Genomic DNA, 23972 nt, shown 5'->3' on the forward strand with positions numbered 1-23972 from the left:
CAATTAAGAGCCTACCACCCAAAAAAAGCCCAGGTCCAGATGGGTTTACAGCTGAATTCTACCAGACATACAAAGAGGAGCTGGTACCATTTCTTCTGAAACTATTCCAAACAATACAAAAAGAGGGAATCCTTCACAAATCATTTTATGAGACCAACATCATCCTGATACCAAAACCCGGCAGAGACTCAACAAGAAAAGAAAACTACAGGCCAATATCCATGATGAACATAGATGCAAAAATCTTCAATAAAATACTGGCAAGCTGATTGCAACACCCATCAAAAAGCTTATCTACCATGATCAAGTAGGATTCATCCCAGGGATACAAGGCTGGTTCAACATATGCAAGTCTATAAACGTAATTCACCACATAAACAGAACCAAAGACAAAAACCACATAATTATCTCAATTGATGCAGAGAAGGCCTTCGACAAAATTCAACAGCCCTTTATACTAAAAACCCTCAATAAACTAGGTATTGACGGAACGTATCTCAAAATAATAAAAGCTATTTACGACAAACCGACAGCCAATATCATATTGAATGGGCAAAAACTGGAAGCATTCCCTTTGAAATCTGGCACTAGACAAGGATGCCCTCTCTCAGCACTCCTATTCAATATAGTACTGGAAGTTCTAGCCAGAGCAATCAGGCAAGAAAAAGAAATAAAGGGTATTCAATTAGGAAAGGAGGAAGTCAAATTGTCTCTATTTGCAGATGACATGACTGTGTATCTAGAAGACCCCATCGTCTCAGCCCAAAATCTCCTGAAATTGATAAGCAGCTTCAGCAAAGTCTCAGGATACAAAATCAATGTGCAAAAATCACAAGCATTCCTATACACCTATAACAGACTTAAAGAGAGCCAAATCAAGAACAAACTGCCATTCACAATTGCTACAAAGAGAATAAAATACCTAGGAATACAACTAACAAGGACCGTAAAGGACCTCTTCAAGGAGAACTACAAACCACTGCTCAACGAAATAAAAGAGGACACAAACAGATGGAGAAACATTCCATGTTCATGGTTAGGAAGAATCAATATCGTGAAAATGGCCATACTGCCCAAAGTAATTTACAGATTCAACGCTATCCCCATCAAGCTACCAATGACCTTCTTCACAGAACTGGAAAAAACCACCTTAAACTTCATATGGACCCAAAAGAGAGCCCGCATAGCCAAGTCAATTCTAAGCAAAAAGAACAAAGCGGGAGGCATCACACTACCGGACATCAAACTCTACTACAAGGCTACAGTAATCAAAACAGCATGGTACTGGTACCAAAACAGAGATATAGACCAATGGAACACAACAGAGGCCTCGGAGGCAACACAACATATCTACAACCATTCGATCTTTGAAAAACCTGACAAAAACAAGCAATGGGGAAAGGATTCCCTGTTTAATAAGTGGTGTTGGGAAAACTGGCTAGCCATATGCAGAAAGCAGAAACTGGACCCCTTCCTGACACCTTACACTAAAATTAACTCCAGATGGATTAAAGATTTAAGCAAAAGACCTAACACCATAAAAACCCTAGAAGAAAACCTAGGCAAAACCATTCAGGACATAGGCGTAGGCAAGGACTTCATGACCAAAATACCAAAAGCATTGGCAACAAAAGCCAAAATAGACAAATGGGACCTAATCAAACTCCACAGCTTCTGCACGGCCAAAGAAACGGTCATTAGAGTGAATCGGCAACCAACAGAATGGGAAAAAATTTTTGCAGCTTACCCATCTGACAAAGGGCTAATATCCAGAATTTACAACGAACTAAAACAGATTTACAAGAAAAAAACAAACAAGCCCATTCAGAAGTGGGCGAAGGATATGAACAGTTACTTTACAAAAGAAGACACACATGAGGCCAACAAACATATGAAAAAATGCTCATCACCACTGGTCATTAGAGAAATGCAAAACAAAACTACATTGAGATACCATCTCATGCCAGTTAGAATGGCGATCATTAAAAAATCTGGAGACAACAGATGCTGGAGAGGATGTGGAGAAATAGGAACACTTTTACACTGTTGGTGGGAGTGTAAATTAGTTCAACCATTGTGGAAGACAGTATGGCGATTCCTCAAGGACCTAGAAATAGAAATTCCATTTGACCCAGCAATCCCATTACTGGGTATATATCCAAAGGATTATAAATCATTCTACTATAAGGACACATGCACACGAATGTTCATTGCAGCACTGTTTAAAACAGCAAAGACCTGGAACCAACCCAAATGCCCATTGATGATAGGCTGGACAGGGAAAATATGGCACATATACACCATGGAATATTATGCAGCCATCAAAAACGATGAGTTCGCGTCCTTTGTAGGGACATGGATGAACCTGGAAACCATCATTCTCAGCAAACTGACACAAGAACACAAAATCAAACACCGCATGTTCTCACTCATAGGCGGGTGTTGAACAATGAGAACACATGGACACAGGGAGGGGAGCACTACACACTGGGGTCTGTAGGTGGGAAAAAGGGGAGGGACAGTGGGGAGGGGAGTTGGGGAGAGATAGCATGGGGAGAAATGCCACATATAGGCGAAGGGGAGGAAGGCAGCAAATCGCACTGCCACATATGCACCTATGCAACAATCTTGCATGTTCTTCACATGTACTCCAAAACCTAAAATGCAATAAAAAATAAAAATAAAATAAAAAATTTCAAAAAGTTTTTTAAAAAGATCAAAGTTGGAAATTTTACACTTCTGATTTCAAAAGTTATTACAAATCTACAGTAATCAAGACAGTGTGATACATGCATAAAGACAAACAGAGAGACTAATGAAATAGAATAAAAAGCTTAAAAATAAACCCTCATATGTACCGTTGCTATGGTCTGAATGTTTGTGTATCCGTCCAAAATTCTTATGTTGAAACCCAATCCCCAAGGTAATGGTATTAAGAGGTGGGGCCTTTGGGAGCTGATTAGGTCACAAGAGGTCAGCTTTCATGAACTAGATTACTGCCCTTAAAAGAGATTTAGGGTTCCTAAATCCCTTTTGTCATCTGTCTTTGTCTCTTTTGCCTTTTGCCCCTCCACCATGTGAAGATAAAGCATTGTCCCCTTCCACTAGGTGAGGATGCAGCAACAAGGTGTCACCTGTGAAGCAGAGAGCCCTCTCTGGACACCTAAGTCTGCTGGTGCCCTGACTTGAACTTCCAGCTTCCACAACTGTTGATGAATAAATTTCTGTTGTTTATAAATTACCCAGTCCAGGTATTTTGTTTTAAGGGCACGAAAGGACTGTAACTTTGGTCAAATGGTTTCAACAAGGGTGCCAAGACTATTTAATGAGAAAGGACAGTTGTATTAAGCCATATTGCATTGCTATAAATAAATACCTGATACTGGGTAATTCATAAGAAAAGAGACTTAATTGGCTGACAGTTCTGCAGGCTGTACAGAAAACGTAATGCCAGCATCTCCTTCTTGGGAGGCCTCAGAAAGCTTACAATCATGGCAAAAGGCAAAGGGACAGCAGGCATCTCATACTGTGGGATCAAGAATAAGAGAGAGAGGGGAAGGTGCCACATATTTTTAAATGACCGGATCTCTCAAGAACTCACTCACTAGCATGAGGACAGTACCAACAGGATAATGATCCAATCACCTCCCACCAGCCCCACCTCTAACATTGAAGATTACATTTCAACATGAAATTTGAGAAGGGATAACATTCAAACTACATCAGCAGTCTTTCAACAAATGGTGCTAGGAAAACTGGTTATCCACATGCAAAAGAATGAAGTTAGTCCCATACCTTACACCATATATAAAAATTAACTTGAAATGGATCAAAGATCTAAACATAAGAGCTAAAACTATAAAACTCTTAAAAGTAAACAGAGGGAAAGGTTCGAGACATCAGATTTGGCAATGATTTCTTGAGTGTAACAGCAAAGCACAGGCAACAAAAGTAAAAATAGATAAATTGGACTATATAATAATTTAAAACTTTTGTGCATCACAGGATATAACAGAATGAAAAGGGCATATATGGAATGAGAGAAATATCTGCAAATCATATATCTGCTAAGAGGTTAATACTCAGAATATAAAGAACTCCTACAAATCAAACAACAAAAAGACAAACAACTTGGTTTAAAAGTGGGCAAAAGACTTGAATAGGATTTCTCCATAGAAGAAACACAAATGACAAAAAGCACAAAAAAAGCTGTTCAGCATCACTAATCATTAAAGAATTGCAAATCAAAACCACAGTGAAATACGACACCCATTAGAATGGCCGTTATCAAAAACGTAGAAAATAACAAGTGTTGGAGCCCTTGTACACTGCTGCTGGGAATGTAAAATAGCATTGCGGCTAAAGAAAACATTATGGCAGTTCCTCAAAAAATTAAAAATAAAACTACCATATGATAAAGCAATTCTACTACTGGTTACATACCCAAAAGATCTGAATTCAAGGTCTTGAAGAGATATTTATACACCCATGTTCATAGCTGCATTATTCAAAATAGCCAAGAGTCCAGCAACAAACCCAAGAGTCCATCAACAGATAACTAGATAAGGAACAAAATGTGGTGTGTACATATACCATGGAATATTTTAAAGCATTAAAAAGGAAGAAAATTCTGACACATGATAGAACATGGATGAACCTTAAGGACATCATGTTAAGTGAAATCAGCCAGTCACAAAAAAGATAAATACTACATGATTTCACTTCTGTGAGGCAGCTACAGTAGTCAAATTCACAGAGACAGAAAGTAGAATGCTGGTTGCCAGGAGCCAGGGGACGGAGGGAGCAAGGATTTGTTTTTCATGGGTATGGAGTTTCCATTTTGCAAGATTAAAAAATTTCTGTAGATTGGTTGCACAATAATGTGAATATACTTAACACTACTGAACTATATGTTTTTAAAAAGTTCAGATGGTAAATTTCATATTATGTGTATTTTGCTATAGTTAGAAATAATTTTTTTTTTCTTTAGATGGAGTCTTACTCCATCACCCAGGCTGGAGTGCAGTGGTGCAATCTTGGCTCACTGCAACCGCCGCCTCTTGGGTTCAAGTGATTCCTCTGCCTCAGCCTCCTCAGTAAGTAAGATTACAGACACCCACCACTATGCCTGTCTAATCTTTTTGTATTTTTTTGTAAAGACAAGGTTTCACCATGTTGGTCAGGCTGGTTTCGAACTCCTGACCTCAAGTGATCCACCCAACTCGGGCTCCCAAAGTACTAGGATTACACATGTGAGCCATCATGTCCAGCCAAAAATAATTTAAAAAAAAAAAAAAAGATCAGTGGTTGCTGTCTGATCATGTGAAGAATGTGAAGGCATTCCATGGGATGACAGCAACATCAGTTAAGGCATGAAGACATGACATGGCCCAGTGCCTCAGGGTACCTGTAAGTAGTTCAGCATGTCTTAAACAATGGGTGCAGTGTGGACAACACAAGAAATAAGGCTAAATACACAGGCAAGAATCAAGGAGCTGAGAATCTTCAATGACGCAGCAAGAAGAATGAATTTTATCCTATATTCAACAGTAAGTCAGTAAATGCTTTTAAGCAGGGAGCATGAAAATAATTAATTGTGTGCTTTAGAAAAAGAGCCTGAAAGCAAAGGGCCAGACTGTAGACCAGGAGACTTACTGCAGTAGCAATAAGATGAACAGAGCCGGAACTGAGGCACAGCAACAGGAACAGAAAGTAGGGAACAAATGGAAGTGATATTTAAGAGAGAAAATTTATAGCATTTCATGACTATGAATATCTAAAATGGCTGATATGGGATCTAGGATGACACCTGGATTTCTTGATATTCCTGGTAGAAGAATAGGGAGATTGACCACGATGGTAAATACAAAAAGAGAAACATGGTTAAGCAGAGTCAGGTTAAGAAATCTAAAAATACAAACACTACAGGGAAAAAGGAGATAAGCTAATAAAGAAAACTAAGAAGATACATTGAGAGAAGTATTAAAAAATATACAAAACAAAACAAAAAGAAAAAATAAGCAAGTGGTGTCTTAGAAGCCAAAAGGAGAATTTAAAGATGGGAGTTCTTGGTTGTATGAATAAATCTAGAGCATCTGTTAGATTCGACGATTACAAAGCTATCAGGGGCCCATGATGTGGCATGTAATGAAGTAGGCCATAGCCTACTGACTGCAGGAGGTTCAAGAAAGGACTGTAATGACTAGAGATGGAGAATACCAGCAACTCTTTTAAAGATTCTGGGTAGGAAAAGAAGGAAAGGTACAATGCAGAAGCTAGCAAGAGATTCAAGATCAAGAGAGTATTCTGATTTTTCTGTAGTTAATTCTAAGGGTTTTTAACTTTGTTTTTCATTTGTTTGTTTAGTGATAGGAAAGGTGTTATTGAGCTAGTAAAGTTAGGGGAGAGGAAGTGATAAAGAGAAAGGGTTGAAAATGCAGAGACACAGAGAGGGAGGAAGTAACTGGTACAGCAAGATCCTGGTTGAGACCAGCAGACCAAGAAGACAGCTGAAGGAGTTAGTCCTAACTAGATAAAGGCCACCTCTTTTCCTAAAACTGTATGAGAATTCAAAAGCCAAATACAGTAGCAGATAGGTTTACTAAGTACAGGGACTTGAATTGAGCACACCCCAGCCTCAGTGCTATCTGCTGAGAGAGGGGTAGGAGGTTATAGTTTCTCCAGACAGGAGACTAGAGCAGCAACAGCAGACACGAGAAAAAATGAGCAGGAGCAGTGGACCTGCTGAGCCAAGGCTCTGAGTGTGGAAGACACACATTTGCAGGAGAACCAACCTACATGACTGTGTGATTTCTTCATTTTCTCATTATTTTGATACATTGATTAACAGCTTTTTGTTTTTTTTTTCTGAGACAAGGTCTTTCTCTGTCACCCAGGCTGGAGTATGGTGGCGTATTCATAACTCACTCCAGCCTCAACCTCCCAGACTCAAGCAATCCTTCCACCTCAGCCACCTGAGCAGCTGGAATTGAGGCATGCACCACCATGCCCAGGTAATTTTTTCTATCTCTTGTAGAGACAAGGTCTCACTATGTTGCCTACGCTGCTCTTAAACTGCTGGGCTCAAGCAATCCTTCTCCTAAGCCTCTCAAAGTGCTGGGATTATGTGAGCCTTAACACTTTTTAAGTGTCACATACTATAGAAGGTACTAGGTATACAATCGTGATCAAAACAGTCATGGTCCTGGACCTCGTGGAGCCTAATCTAGCCACAAAGACAGTCAATCAAATAGACAATAACAGGCCAGGTGCAGTGGCTCATGCCTGTAATCCCAGCACTTTGGGAGGCCGAGGCAGCCAGATCACTTGAGGTCAGAAGTTTGAGACCAGCCTGGCCAACATGGCAAAACTCTGTCTCTAATAAACATATAAAACTTAGCTGGGTATAGTGGCAGGCACCTGTAATCCCAGCTACTCGGGAGGCTGAGGCAGGCAAATCACCTGAACCCGGGAGGTAGAGGTTGCAGTGAGCAAAGCTTGTGCCATTACACTCCGGCCTGGGCGACGAGAGCAAGACTCCATCTCAAAACAAATAAACAAACAAAAAACTGAATAGACAAAAACGTAATCACAACCTGTGATGAGACCTATGAGGGCATCCCACTGGGTACAGTGATAGAGAACTTACTTGTAAAAATACTCTACTCACAGTGGACAGGGACTCTCTGAAGTAGTGACATTTGAGATCCTAAGAATGAAAAGGTCTAAGCAGAAGGAATGCTCAGGCGTTTTCAGAAGATCCATGGCAGAAAAGACCTTGTTGAGTCCAGTACCTGTAAGAAGCAAGTGTAACTGGAGCACAGTGGGCAAGGAGAGAGAGCCATGATAAGGCAGATTTAGGCAGCAGATCAGAACATGGAGGATATTGTGGGCTACAGTAAGGAAGGTGTTGGGGCAAAAAAATAAATGACTGAATTGGATCTGCCATTGGCGTTTCCCAGCCAGGTCAAACAGAAGGAGACAGGACACCTGAAAGAGCCACCAAGAGAGTGGCATACCCTGAGGCCTTGTCTAGTTTAAGAATGAATACATCCACACTGTCCTGGAAGAGGCTAGGCCTGGGTGAGGTTCCAGAGCATTAGTAGTAGTGGAAAGGAGGTAACTAGAATGGGAAATTGTAGCAATAGCTATATCTGAGTTTAAGGTCTCAGAAATATGCTTATGCACGACAGAGTGGTGTATCGGTGTAGCCTGCTAATGTCAAAGAAGTCAAGGGATTTTAAGAAAAGCAACAGCTGTGATGCTAGTAGTAGGAATGGATTATTTATCATTAATAATGATAATAGCTACCATCTATTTCACATGGTCTATGTGCCCAATACTGTGCTAAGCACTTCGTATAGATTATCTCACTTTATTTTCAGAACAGGTTACAATTAAGCACATTGTACAAATAAAGAAACTGAAAGATTTGGGAAGTGAAAGAAATTGCTTAAAGCCACTCAGGTGATAACAGGCTGCACAAGAATACAAATAGTTCTGACTGACTCCAAAGCTCACTTTGTGTCAGGATGGCTGGACAGGTTGTGCTCATGCTACTGAAGGAAGCAATCATTGCAACGTGAGCTATGAAGCAAAATCCTCAAAATAGGAGAGGAAATATTCAGGTGACAGCAAAAAGAGAGGCAGAAGGTAACAAAACCAGATAACATGAACTACAATAAGGAAAGACCTTTGTCACTTTGGGAAGCTGAGGCAGGAGGATCACCTGATGTCAGGTGTTCAAAACCAGCCTGATCAACAGGGTGAAACCCCATCTCTACTAAAAATACAAAAATTAGCTAGGTATGATGGTGGGCACCTGTAACATCAGCTCCTTGGGAGGCTGAGACAGGAGAATCGCTTGAACCCGGGAGACAGAGGTTGCAGTGAGCCGAGACAGTGTCATTTCACTCCAGCCTGGGCAACAAAAGTAAAACTCCATCTCAAAAAAAAAAAAAAGGAAAGTCCTTTGTGTGAGGATAGAACAGGGACAAAGCAACAAAGAATTAACAGAATGTGGATGACAGCTCTGGGTCCTGTGGAATGTGGCACTGAGTGAAATGAGCAGCCCTCACCTAGAGGAAGCTGTGATCTCAATCAGGTAAGAGCCAAGGTTCAGCTAAAGCAAGAAGAGGTGTTCCTGGAAAATGTTTAGGGAGTCCAGTTGCTAATTTACAATGTAACAGACTAGTATAGTGATTAAGAGCACAGAATCTGGAATCCGATTGCTTGGGTTTGAGTCCTGGTTCCACCATGTATGAACAAATTACTTCTTTGTGCCTCAGTTTTCTTGCTAAATGTGAGTGATGACTATGGTCCTCCTATGGTTTGGATGTGGTCTGTCCCCAAAATTCATGTTGAAAATGATCCCTAATGTGGTAGTACTGGAGATGGGAGCCTTGTGGGAGGTGTTTGGCTTACAAGGGTGGATCCCTCATAAATATATGAATGCCTTACATCAGGAGTATGTTCTCACTTTAATGGGACTGGATTAGTTACTAAAGAGTGCGCTCTTATAAATGTGAATTAGGCTTCCTGGATTCTCTCTTGCTTCCTCTATCGCCATGTGATCTCTTTGCACTCACTTTTCCACTTCCCAGCATGTGGTTCTCACCAGAAGCCGGCCAGTGCCGTGCTATGCTCTTGAACTTCCAAGACTGCAAAATTGTGAGCTCAATAAACGTCTTTCCTTCATAAATTACCCAGCCTCAGGTATTCTGTTATAGCAACACAAAATGAACTAAGACAGCCCCTACCTCACAGGTTTGTTAGGACTAAATTAATATTTAGTAAGATAATTAGAATAATGCCTGGTACAAAATCAGTCCATTTAGAATGTGTTTGATTGAAAATCAAGCAAATAAAAGAGGTGATAATAAAAAGGATTAACAGAGAGTTGAGAAAGGAAAGGAAGGATGGAAGAAATGCTTGGAGGCATATGCAAACAGAGGCAGGGTAGGAAACTGCACCTCTAATGGTCTCAATGGTGCAGGACTGTGAATGCAGCCATCCTAGTTGAGAAGATAAGCTGGTCTTTGATAAGTTCTAAGTGAAGTGTGGCTAAGTTATTTTGATGTTTCTGAAGGGAACCTAGCCCAAGCCATTAGGGGAAAGGTCAGCAGGCTGCTGGGACACCCACCAGCTTGTGGTGGTTAGAAGTCCAAGACTTCACGTAGTAACAGAGCACACTAGAAGGGCCTAAAGATACCAGAAACTGAACAGATTCTTCACAAGGAGCAGAAAACACAGTGTATTCTCTCCATCTTTTGGGGAAAATGACAGTCAAAATAAAAGAAAGCATAATGTTCAAATGAACATTCTAAAAATTTATTTTTTTCTTGTATGAGATAAATGTACTTAGGATCTTTTACGCTAACCAAGGACACTTTTCTATCAAAAAAAAAAAGATTTGCAAGAACTACTATAATTCTAGTGCGCTAAATTTTTAGCAATCTCTCAATCTAACAACCTTCTTAACAAAATTACATATGGCTGGAAAAAAATGAATGAAATCACATATCCATTTCTATGCAAAAAGCTTTTCAGTGCAATTTCATCATTCATTATAAAATGTGGGAACATGCCATATAAATGCCAAATGTTCAATATCTTCTTACTTCTATGAGCTACTGGGTAATTCTAGGAAAGGAGAAGGTGCTGTTTTATTGTGGAAAAAAAACAAGATCACTCGAGGTCAAGGTAGGAAGCTGAGACACAGCCTCTGATGCCATACACCTTAACTACTTCCCTCAAGGGGCTACCACCATAAGCCCAGATGTACATGGATATGAAGAAGGGCTTGGTCTCTTTAGCCCACCAGCAGGTATCAAAAATAACTATTAGTAACAGCATAATTTTGATGGTGTAGGGAAAAAGAAGTATATTTTTCTCACCCATCCTATATTCATGGCTGATAACTCTATAACAAAAGACAGATTAACAAGAGACAAGCATACAAATTTATTTAATAGAAGCTTTATGTGACATGGGACCTTTTATAAGAAAATAATGACCCAAATAAACACGTATACCTGTGTATTTTAACGCTATGTTTGATGAAGAAGTGGATAGTTGGGAAGTACAACTGAATTATAAAGATCATCTAATGGAAATAAACTGGGGGGAACCTAGCAAGGCTTATAGACTTGACCCAGTGTCTTCAGAAAGGATGATGTTCCATTCCTTCAGGCACAGAAACAGCGTATCTCAAACGTGGGTCTTATGACCTGCTTCAAGGAAGGGCAAGAGGGCAGAGTGTGACTTTCCTGCTTCTGCTGTTTTCTCAAATTTCTTTAGCTTAAAATATTACGGAGTAGCATATCCTGACCCCCATTAATGGTAAAAGCTCATCAATGTAGACTCTACTAGTTCAAAATGTACAATAATTTTCTTCAATTTTACACATTAAAAATTCTAAGTGACTCTTTATCTTGCCAATTTTCAATAATGAGTACAAAGAGTAGTGTCTGAAATTCATTCCTTTTTTCATAAGAACTATGTAACACTTTAAGAATTTATTTTTTTTAACTTGTAAATCTAAAAACTCTCCCAGTGAAAATTAGGTAAATCAGACTACAGCTGAACCTTTGAACAACACAGGTTTGAACTAAGCAGGTCCACTTATAGTGGATATTTTTCAACAGAAGTTACACTGAGTATGCCTGCCTCCCCTGCCTCCCCACTTCCACTTCCACCTCTTGTGCCGCTGTCACCCGAGCAAGACTCACTCCTCCTCTTCCTCAGTCCACTCAATGTGAAAATGATGAGGGTGAAAACCTTTATGATGATCCACTTCTACTTAATGAACAGCAAACATATATTCTCTTTCTTATGATTTTCTTAATAGCATTTACTTTTCTCTAAATTATTTATCATAAGAATATAGTATGTATTAATAATTTATGTAACATATAAAATATGTGTTAATCAGTTGTTTATGTTATCAGTAAGGCTTCCAGTCAACAGCAGAATACTAGTAGTAAACTTCTGAGGGAGTCAAAAAGTTATATGGGGAATTTTGACTATGCAGGGTTCTGCGCACCAATCCCCACGTTGTTCAAAGGTCAACTGTAATTACTTTCTTTACAAATTATCCTGCTTTACAGTTAAGTCAGACTAGCTCTGTCTCCATTATTTTGAATGAACAAAATTTTAATATTCCTGTATAGGCATATACATATAATTTATTACAAAGTTTTAAGAAATTTGGTCAATGGAATATATTCTTCTGAAAGTTGGAATATATCATTTGCAAAATAGCTTATAAAATATGACACAAAAACAAATATTAAATTATTTTACTGATATTGTTGGACTAAAGTGGTACTAATTCTAAGGTATTCTTTTTTTGAGATGAGGTCTCACTCTGTTGCCCAGGCAAGAGTGTAATGGCAAAATCATAGCTAACTATAACCTCCAGACCCTGAGCTCACGTGATCCTTCTACCTTAGACTGCTGAGTGGCTGGGATTACAAGTGCAAGCCACTAGCCAGGCACGGTGGCTCACGTCTGTAATCCCAGTACTTTGGGAGACCGAGGTGGGTGGATTATGAGGTCAGGAGTTCAAGAAAAGCCTGGCCAGGATGGTGAAACACCGTCTCTACTAAAAATACAGAAATTAGTTGGCTGTAGTAGTGGGTGCCTGTAATCCAGGCTACTTGGGAGGCTGAGGCAGGAGAATCACTTGAACCCAGGTGGCAGAGATTGCGGTGAGCCGAGATTGTGCCACTGCACTCCAGCCTGGGCGACAGAGTGAGACTGTCTCAAAAAAAGAAAAAAAATGCAAGCCACTGTGCCCAGCTTGAGGCATTCTTTTAAAAATCTATCTAGAGAAGTAAGATATTGACAAAAATTCCATATATTGAACATTCTGAATATCTGAATACTATGTAAACAGAGGCTCATCTGAACTTCAATGCCTGACACAGTAAGTCCCCAATAATTAATAAATACATGTTGCTTCAGTAAGTGAATAAAATTTTCCATGTATATTCAAATATTTAGGTTTCTTATAAAAGTGCATAAAAATTATAATCAAAAACAATAGTACAATACACACATAAAAGATTAAAAGCAAGTATAACAGTGATTGTATGGGGGGAAAGAATGTTGCTCTCCCTCCAGTTTCTATTTGTTATAAATTTTGTTGAAACTTTTGAAAAAACAAGTATTTTTAATCAACAGTACCTAATACCTCTGGAATCAAGAAATGAATTACAGGAGCAGTAATAAAAAACCAACATCCTTGGGCTTATATTCATATTAAAGCTGGTGAGACTTCACATTCCTCAGCACACAATGGATCTTTCATCAATACTGGAAAATGCCTTTGTGAGAATATTTGCAAAGAATGGATGGAATTCTCAATGTTGCAAGTACCCAATGAATTATTTAAAAGAACAATGAATGAATGACTAATTAGAAATGTTTCTTGAGTGCAGAGATATTTATATTACCAAAGAAAAGCTCTAAGTCTAACGTTTTTTCCAGAGCAGTCAGGAAGAAAAGATTAACTGTGGGCATCAGTCCTAAATGATTTGCCCAGGAAGAAAAGATTAACTATGGGCATTGGTCCCAAATGATTTGCCCTCAAAATGATGAGAGTTGCCTTCTCGTTAGCCAACTAATGATTTTAAGTACTCCTTGACTTGTAAATATTGCTTATTTGTTTGCATGCTTGTTTATACCTTTTGCTTCACCCTATCCCTAAAAATAGGATTTAAGATAACTCCAAAGAAATGTACACTATAATAAGTAAATTTAATATAAAGAAAATGAGAAAACGGGAAACTAAAACTGGAAAGATAACATGAAGTCAGGTATACGGTAAGTGCACAAAAAGAACAACATTATGTCCTATATTCTAAATTGAAGTATGCCATAAACTAGGTTCTAAGTTTTCAAGAAATCAATTTTAACCCAAAGACACAAGTTAAATGTTCAACATTCATTAGGTTAAAAAAAAATGTGTCCAAGAGAAATAGTCCTAATATTGAAATTAGAAAGAATTTTTTCTAATCAACTCATGTTTTTTAACAAGATATAATCAACATTTGCAATATTTAAAATAAACACAGATCATTTCCATAAGCCTGTTTCTTATAAAATCATCAAATAATGCCACAAGAATTATAGTAAAAGCAATTCTGTAATATCAGTTCTACAAAGTTTTACATGATTTTTATCTAAGTACCTATGCAATTTTGATATCTGGCTTAGTCTAGAAATGCATTTCTCAGTGACAGGAATAGACATTCTTGCAACAAACAGAAAAAGAAAGGAGGGGCTGGCCACAGTGGCTCATGCCTGTAATCCCAGCACTTTATGAGGCTGAGATGGGACAATTGCTCAAGGCCAAGAGTTCAAGACCAGTCTGGGAAACATAGTGAAAGCCCAACTCTAAAAAAAAAAATTCAAAAAAATTAGCTGGCCATGGTGGCACACACCTGTAGTCTCAACTACCCAGGAAGCTGAGGCAGGAGGATTGCTTGAGCCTCAAGGCTCAAGGCTGCAGTGAATCACAATTGTACCACTGCACTCCAGCCTGGGTGACAGAGCAAGACTCTGTCTTAAAAAAAGGAAAGGAGAAAAATGTTATGATAAACATACCTAGTAAAGATGTAACAGCCAAAATATTCCCTCACAAAGAGGGAAATGAAGTTTTGCATATCCTTCAGTTGATTTATTCCTACATGTTTCTACTGCTCTTGTTATTAAAAATTGTATCTCTTAAAAATACTTTAATTATTTAGTTTCTTGTATACTGATCATGTACCTAGGGATCTCACTGAAATCTGTAAGTTTCTCCTATGAAACCTAATAATTTGTCTTTCTCGTGTTTTCAAAACTTCTACCTACCACTTTTTTCTTTGTGACATCAATGAGACAAGACTCTTCATACTCTCTATTAACCAGAAATCTTCTCCATTCATAAAATCCAATATACTGGTCTCTCATCACAAACTTCTAATCCTCCTTTCTCACTCTCAAACTTCTATTAACTCTAATCTTCAGTCCTATTACTCTATTCTCCTTCCAACTATTAGTCCCATCCAGACTTTACTGCCTTCTTTAATGTACATCCAATAATGATCACATCAAACATTCTACCACTCTCTTGCCAGTCTTGTTCCTTTGTCTTTTTACCACATCTACCATATAAGGGCTCAAGTATGGATTAATTCAGTTTCCCCTCTCTATTCCCACACCTAGATCCTGGAAGAGTACTTGAGAAAAATCACAAATTAGTACCATTACACATTTTTGCAGTCTCATCCCAAATCAATCTTTTGCACTGCTCTGCAACCCCCATTACATGCTGCTTATTAAACTTTCCCCTTTGGTTTCCCTTGGTCATTCTAAACTTTCGCCACTTTCCTCATGCCCTTATTTTGCCCTCACTGCTCCCTTTAGCATATGAATCTCATTTGGATGATACCTCTAGATGTGCAATTTGTACTTCAGTAACACTAATCTACTTGTAGGTCCCTAAATATGATTTGATTTATTTTCATATGCTGTTCTCTCTACCCAGAATACGCTCCTCCAATTTGTCCAACCAGAAAACATGTATTTACTTTTCAAATATCAACTCAAATGCTATATCTCCTATGAAATCTTCCTCAATCCAGATCCCTTCTTCTGTGTGCGCCCACTATACTCTGTGCCTCTGCCTCTATTTACAGAAATTATATTATTATATTGCACTGCAATTGCTTGCCTGTTTGCTTCTGCACAAGGCTATAAGCTCCTTAGAGGAAAAGGATCTTTTTTTTTGAGTTTTCTATCCCAAGCACCTAGTTGGCACCAGTTAACTGCATGCTGAAGGAATGAATTCTTCCTACTAAAGTATAATTCCTTGAGCCCAACATTATGTAGAAGAAATAAAATTTAGAGTTAATAAATTTATAAAAACCTTAACTAAAATGAATGTGGCGTGGCTGTGTCACTAATAACAGCAATAGTGAATTTTACATTTGCAACCCAATTGAAATGCTCTCGACCTCGTGATCCACCCGCCTCGGCCTCCCAAAGTGCTGGGATTACAGGCTTGAGCCACCGCGCCCGGCCTATTACATTATTTTTTAAAAGATACAGAGAGAGAGAAAGGTAGATACACACAGAGAAGGAGGGAATGCAGGCAAGAAGAGAGGGAAGGGGGCAGAGAAAGAAGAGAGAAGAATGAATAAAAGCAGATACAAAGAAAAAAAAAAAACAGATAAAAGTGGACCATGCACGGACCAATGATGCGAGTATGATATGAAGCAAGGATTACTGAACCTGCAACGAGATGACATGAAATGAAGTGAAAATAAAAATTTCTCACAGCATGTAGGCTAATACCCAAGCTATTATCTCTGGATCAAACTCAAGTCACTCATCCAGGTTATGATTTTTTCGCTTCCAATTCCCTGACACTTTTAATTGCGCTGCACAAAGCAACATGTTCTCCAGTACAAGTGAGGTCTTCTACTAACAACAATGGGCCTTCCGCTCAGAGATTACTCCCTCCAGGGGAGTGGGCGGAGGGGAACAGCATAAATGGAAATCTTGCTAATTCACCAACTGGCTCTCTGGAATAGGGATGTAACTCCCACAAGCCTTTGAATAGGCAACCAATGACTCTTATTCATTGATTCAGTACTTACCAAGTGCCAACTGTATGTCATATGTTACGATAAGCTGTGAAATCCTTCAGACTTATGACTGGGACAGTCCTAAAAAATACTTGAGTCTAGTCCATCATCTTGTAAAAATTAAAAAATGTCAAGTCTCTATTACAAAACTGAAAAACACTGCTTCTCCGACAGACAAGATTTCATATGAGTGGGTTGCTATCTGTTTTACCTGCTATCTCCGAAAGTGAGTTTACATGATCGCCTTCCACCAGCTTCACAAATCCAACCTGATTTTTGAAAGTGCCAATCCCTTGAAAGCGCAAAGTCAAACGTTTTCCTTGGAGGAGTTCTTCTATGAATGGTTTCAATTCCAAAAGAGCATCAATACCACTGGTAAGAAATAATATATTTTTCAGTTACACATTAAGTAATAAAATATACAAACCCAAATAAAGAACAAAGTACCAGTTTTAGAAAGACAAATTAATTTTGATATTTTTACTAATTATTTTAAGGCTCAAAATGTCCTCTAAATCTAAACTATATGATTGAAACTGATAGACAGTTTTAAACAAAAACTACGGAAGAAGTGAAAAAATCTTTACCTAATTATAATTGCTATTAAAGACATAAAAGTAGATACTATTGTACAGTTTACCAAAAAAATTTATAACCATATGAAATATTATATGGACAACACAAAAAATTACTGAAAATATATCCCAAAAAACCGAATACCTACAAGCGCTTACATTAGATTATGTGTAAAGTTCTAGATTCTTGATGAAAGTACTAATACTTTTACAGTACTTACCATTTGTAAGACACTCTAATAAAACTTCTCTTAAAATATAATCTCTGTAATTCGATAATTTGCTATACTTAGACTTAAATGAAATACAAGTTTAATTATATTCCCCAATTGCAACTATGTAAGTTTGCTATATGTATATTAGCTATTTAGCCTATGCAATTATACAGCTGCTCTGTGTTGGAAGTGCTATATTTTTCTTTCTTTCTTTCTTCTTTCTTTCTTTCCTTCTCTCCCTCTCTCTCTCTCTCTCTTGTTCTCTCTCTGTCACCCAGGCTGGAGCGCACTGGTGTGATCACAGCTAACTGAAGCCTTAACCTCCTGGGCTCAGGTGATCCTCCTGCCTCAGCCTCCTGAGTAGCTGGAATACACAGATGCATGCTACCATGCCTAATTTTCTTCAAAATTATTTATAGAGAGGTCCCCCTATTCTGCAAAGGCTGGTCTCGAACTCCTGGGCTCAAGTGATGCTCCCACCTCAGCCTCCAAATTGCTGGGATTAAGGTGTGAGCCACCGCATCCAGTCACACTTTTCTTGATAAAAACAAATGTTTACTATATTATTGAATTAGACATTATGAGATTTTTGATATTTGGAAAATTAGAATTACCTCTAAAGAAAATTTTGGTATAGGTACTTCATTTTGAGAAAAAAATGAATTCTCACTAGAGGGCAGCAATTACTTAAAAAAGAACTAAGCACATTTATACAGAACTTTAAAACACCCTTCTAGTGGAGTGCCTTCATTTAAATTATTTTGATCAGTGATTTGTTCAGTCAAGCGTTTGAAAAAATTAGTTTTCTTGATCTTTCATATTTCTAAATTAGTCTTCAAAGTTTTAACTGATTTTCATCTATGACTTCTATACCAGTCTCATTTCTCTGAGAAATTACATAGCTATACTAAAGTATTATACATTTGTCATTTCCAAAATTGTATTGTACATTTTAATTTCATTTTAAAAATGACAAATGTACTTTAGTATAGCTACGTAAATATCAACATTTCTCATTGTACCTCCGAATCCACAGTTTAAATCCACTATTACCTAACTGTAGTTATGTTCGTCCAAACATATACAGTGTACATACTTTTAAGTCAGTACTTTCCTCCACTGTGTGCTATGAATTAAAGCATGTTATAACAGAACAGCTACTCCTGTCTCATTTATAAGTTGGGGGAATTCAAGACATTTGTTTTAAGTGAAACTGTATGCTAAACCAGACCATGAGAAAGGTTAAGACTTCAGAGACAGTGAATTCTATGTCATCATTCTTTAAAGAAATACAGATGATCTAAATTCAGTCCATTTTTCCAGTTCTCCAGTAGTATAAATCAATAAATTTGTCCTAATAAGATGCCACTGATTCACAGAGAGCGAAATAATATCAACTAACTTTCTACTGGGAATATCATTAACTTTCAAATTATTTTAACATATTCAAATAAAATATGTTTTCAAGAAGGGTTTATGAAAAGGCTTCTTTAAGGTAAAGTAAGTAAAAAGTACATGCATATAAGAAACTGAATTCTCAAACTGGAGTTTTGACCCAAAGGATGTATTTCGAACAAAGACAGGACATCTATCTTTTCAAATCAGCATCTGGGCTTGGCCTAATATTCCATTCCTTTCTTCTACACTGTCAGGACACAAAGGACTTTAGGTGACACCTCCATCAAGAAATTAATGATTTTTTAAAAGTCTCTGTACATTCCATATCCAATCCATTGATCAGTACAATTCAACACCTAAAACTTGATATTAGACTTTGAAAAATCAATATAGGACAAGAAATGAGGACAATCTAGATGTCTAACATACAGTTTAGGATAAAAAATTAAAAATTAGAGACTTCTAATAAATCATTCACATAAACAATGTCTTCCCAGAAACCCCATCAATTCCGTTCTAGCTTCCCCAAAGTGAGGTCACACATTGAACCTCATTACCACTTAAAAGTTGACACCTCTGCCTCTCCAGAATAGGGGTGGACCCAATCCAATCAGCTAAAGGCCTTAATAGAAAAGACTGGAGTTCCCTGAGAAAGAAGGAATTCTGTCCCCAGACTGATTGAGGACTTGAGAGTACAACATCAACTCTTCTCTTCCAGGCTGCTCTGCAGATCCTTCAATCATGGGAGACAATTCTTTAAAATAAATCTCTCTACGTAAAGATGTACATGTCTATACAGACAGATATAGATAGACATCTACATAGATAGGCTGCTATTGGTGCTGTTTTTCTGGAGAATCCTGACCATTCTAACACACACAGAGCACTACTCCTTTCTCTCAACCTTTCATCTTGCATAGCATCTTCTTTGGATTCTCTTCGTTCAAGAATGTCAGAGTACTGCTTTTTTCTTCTGATTGGCCAAGTGATCAAAGTCAGTCAAATAAAATCTCCCCTCCTCTCTGTCTTTGCAGGATGCTCAAGCCTGCTTTGGGTGCATTGGCTTTGGACAGATTATAAGACTGACCTCTAAAGACATAAGGTTCCACTGTTTAAAAGACATAACTATAAGAATCATAATGGGGTTGAATATTTTGACTTATTAATTTATTTCATCTTATCCCTTTTATTTTACCTTTTCCTCAACCCCTTCCTAATTCAAGCCTTGTTCCTCATTCCCTCAGGAGATATAGCTGTCAAAGTAGAAAACAAAAGCAACCTGCAATTCATCCTGGCCTTGGTTTTCCAAAAATCTTAGGCTTGAGCTTAATACAGTGAGCTATATACAATGTAACAGAGGAAGAGAAAATCTAAGTACAGATAGAGTGTCCCAGAGAACTGGGGGAAGAACAAGGTTTCTTCCAGATTGGAAAACAGTAATCAATGACCTATCTTCAACCTTTATGGCGAACCCTGGCATGGTGGCACTGGGGGTGGGCAGAGTACAGTAACTCTATGAATGACTTAGGTGAAAGTCAGATTGTCCAGTGGCCTAATAAAATGCCAGCTCTAATAGCTAATAATAGAGTGCCTACTATGTGCTAGGCCCTAGACAAAGAGCTCTTGCACATATTGGTACTATTATTTTCTCCATTTACTCAGAAAGTACATGATTTGCCCAAAGTGAGGCAGATAATAAGAGGTGGTTGTGCCATGATTCCAAAATACACATCTAGAACTTTAAGCTAAACGGTCAGGTCCAGAGTGCTTATATCATGAGCATGGGCAAAACAATTGCATAACCAAGGACTACCACTTGATAACCACAACAGAGTTTAAAAGTCTAGATTTAAAAGAATATTATGCAGTACATTCCATATATTAACTATTCATTGGAATAAATTATATGGAGACTAGTTCTTTAAAATTTAGAATGTCTCTTTGGGTTCTGCTGTGCTTATTTATTTTAAAGTAATACAATTTGGAAAATTATATTTAAGAAAGATATATTACTCACAGGTTTACTTCATCTTCATTTAATAATTGCATCACCAGCAGGGTAATATGAAAGGAACCATCTCTGACCATTGTTTGGGCCAGTCGCTTATCTTGTTGTATTACTGCATTTTGCAGGCTCTTAATTCCTTTTATAATCTAATAACACATATACACATACAGTGATTAGGTATGCAAAATTTCTTTATGGTAAAACATAAATCAAAAAGAAAATAAACAACAACCAAAATTAGAACAATGTTAAGATTCTTCAACCAAACAAATGCTTAATTGTCTACTTGTTCTCAAACAGACAGTTGACTTGGACAGTTTAAAAGGATGTGTTTTAAGTTTTAAAGCATGATGATTATCTATCTTAAGAGCACTGAACCCAACACCCTTATTTTGCAGATCAGATTGCTATCAGACTAGAAAAACCTCTCAATGGCCCTGCATATTTTCAGGAATGTGTCCTTGGAATACCCAATATGACTCAATAACTATGATCTTTCCTAAGAATAAGGCTTTATTCTTGCCACAGAAAGGTCAACCCAGCAGACAACATTCCATTTCTGTTAGAAGCAATAATTATTTGGCTCCAAGTGAATGTGTCTGTGAACCCATTCCTCATGGCCTTTAGGATTTTTTAGGACAGCAATAATTTCAATAGAAATGACTACTGTCATTTTTCCAGACCTGTGAAGAGAGGCATTACCATGAAGAGTTGCAAAGAAGTCCAAATGCACACATTAGAAAAACTGAATCTGCATCCAGGAGAAATCCCCACAGACCTGGTCCATCACCTCCCTTCCCCTCTCAGCACCTGCTCCTCTGAAACAGGGAGAGGAATGATGCATCTTCCCTCCTCCACTTTCAGTTAGATGCAATTCTAGTCAACTTCTAAATGTGAGTACACTGGAAAGTAGTTTGAATGCAAAATAGCAAACCCAGAAAAGAAAACAACAGCAACAGAGAAAAGAGAGCACAGACAAGCCCTAAGGGAACAGAAGCTAGAAGCCCTGAGGCAGCAGAATTAGTGAGAGAAAAAAGGGAAAGACTGGGGGCTGACAGTCAATATAGAATCCATAAAAAAGCAGAGATAAGAAAAAACTGACTCATGAGCATAGCGAACTGTTCTGATACCAAGAGTAGCTGTTGTATCCTGAACAATGTTCCCATTATCTGCTAATGTGATTGTGCAAATCATGAGATGCTGTCCTTGGATCTGACTTCCCATTTACAGAGACTCTATCCTTTGACTAAAACTTTAGTGAGGCCCCTATGAGTCTTCTGCTTGACTAGCCCTAACCACAGGCTTCTCTCTCTCTGTCCTTGTAGTATCTAGTTTCAGCAAGAATACTGCCAAGTCAGTTTAAAGAAATCCCCCACCCTTGGTGTCTAACCACCCTCCATATCTGAGCTATCTTATCACCATAGCCTCCCTTAAGCAACAATCCTATCCAGTCTGTTTAACCAGAATCCCCTCATCCTTCTTCTCAGTAATTTTCCATTCACTGACCTCCACTCTGCTCCTTGGTTATAAATCTCCATTTGTCCTTGTTGGAGTTGAGTCCAATTTCTCTCCCCAGCTGAGAGACCCCATTGCAGTGATGCCTGTACCTGTCATCATGGCCCCTCTGGAATACAATCTGCCATACCATCTTTGTAACAAGTGTCATGAATAATTTTTTCTTTAGTTTCATGTATCCTTACAATAAATCCACATCACCCAAAATAACCTCAGCATTTCTCTGTTCCTTATAATCTGCAAGATACCAAAGAGGAAATGGTGTTTTGTTTGTATGATGTTACACAGTAACACCTAACATTTCCCAACGCAAGATGTCGCTTCTGTAACACTCAATAAAAGAATATTCGTAGCCTAATAAATAAAATGCTCCAAACATAATGGTATACAAAAATCTTAGGGAGTCACAGTTTATATAGACAAAATGAAATTATAAACTGCTTGAGGGCAATGTCTATCTCTTCTATACCACTGTCTTACCACAATGCAGTTGTGACATGGTAAAAGCCCCATAAAACTGCATACCTCAACCATACCTCTGCTTTCTGTTGAAACTGCTCTCTGTAACCCTGATGTGACAGGCAAGCAGTCCAAACCCACACCATCTTGGCCCCTGCAACTTGTAATAAGTAACTAAGGTCTGTAATTTCCACCCTACCCAGACAATGTGTAAACTAACACTTATCTTGACTTCTGTGAACCACTTAGGTAACAATCAGAATGTCCGAAGCCCCTCGCCCTCACCCCCGCTCAGGAGGTGGTTTACAAAATGTCCGAAGTCCACTGGCCCTTGGAATGTCTAAAGCCCCTGGCCCCCAACCCTGCCCAGGAGGTGGTTTACGGGCATAAAAGGTCTTAACACCCTCCTTTTGGGGCCATGGGTTAAAAAGACGTGAGTCCTCCGTGGCTGCTGGCAATAACTCTCTGAAGTGGCTTACTTTTGTCTCAGTGGTAATTTCATGACCACTTGCTTACAACACAGTGATGATAATAAAAAACAATATTTAAACAGTAGCAGCAGCATCTATCCTTTACTGTGTTCTCGTTAGGTTCCAGGAATCATAGTGAACATTTTACATATCTACATTAGCTCAGTGCAGCCTCCCAACAGTCCCATGAGATAGAGATTGGTATTATCTCTGTTAAAATAAACTGAAACACAGACTTTAAAAATCTCAAGGCCATATACCTGCCCCAAAAGCAAAAAAAAAAAAAAAAAAAAAAAAAAAAAAATCCTTGGAAAAGAATAAACTGCATATGAAAAAGATGACAGAGGCACCTGGAGGAAAAGATCCAGCAGGAGTGAGGAGAAGTAGCTAGAAAGCAATGGAATACGGAAAACGACCATGAGGGGTACAAGGAGTTTGTCTATTTATGAGAAACGGAAAGGGGAGGGGCGGACATGTGGTCATGGACTTAAGAACTGAAACGTCAGGGAAGACATTTAAGGGGATTTTCAGAAAGTCTAATCAGTGCTAAGGTTTGAATGTGTGCTCCAAAGTTCATGTGCTGGAAACTAGACCAACAATGCAGTGTCAGGGGGTGGGGCCTAACAAGAGGTGTTCAGGTCATGGGGGTACTGCTCTCATGAATGGGTTAATGGGTTAAGTGAACTTCCTAAGGA

At 38.4% G+C, this 23972-nt stretch overlaps 1 protein-coding gene across 6 annotated transcripts in view; it reads right to left on the reverse strand.

The window, feature by feature from the left end:
• Positions 1-23972, reverse strand: part of AKAP7 (A-kinase anchoring protein 7) — a 156438-nt gene that overhangs the window by 102689 nt on the left and 29777 nt on the right. For all 6 annotated transcript variants that reach the window (XR_001108299.3, XM_012458310.2, XM_064360681.1 and 3 more), the window contains exons 4-5: positions 20843-20979; positions 16849-17009 (exon numbers count right to left, since the gene is read on the reverse strand). Coding sequence is in view for 5 of the 6 variants with exons in the window: in XM_012458310.2 (XP_012313733.1) it covers positions 16849-17009; positions 20843-20979 (298 nt within the window). In the remaining variant the exon portion in view is untranslated. The remainder of the gene's footprint in view (positions 1-16848; positions 17010-20842; positions 20980-23972) is intronic.

This window comes from Aotus nancymaae, unplaced genomic scaffold, assembly GCF_030222135.1.
Source record: "Aotus nancymaae isolate 86718 unplaced genomic scaffold, 86718_ANA_hifiasm-v0.15.2.pri h1tg000040l, whole genome shotgun sequence".
NCBI lineage: Eukaryota > Metazoa > Chordata > Mammalia > Primates > Aotidae > Aotus > Aotus nancymaae.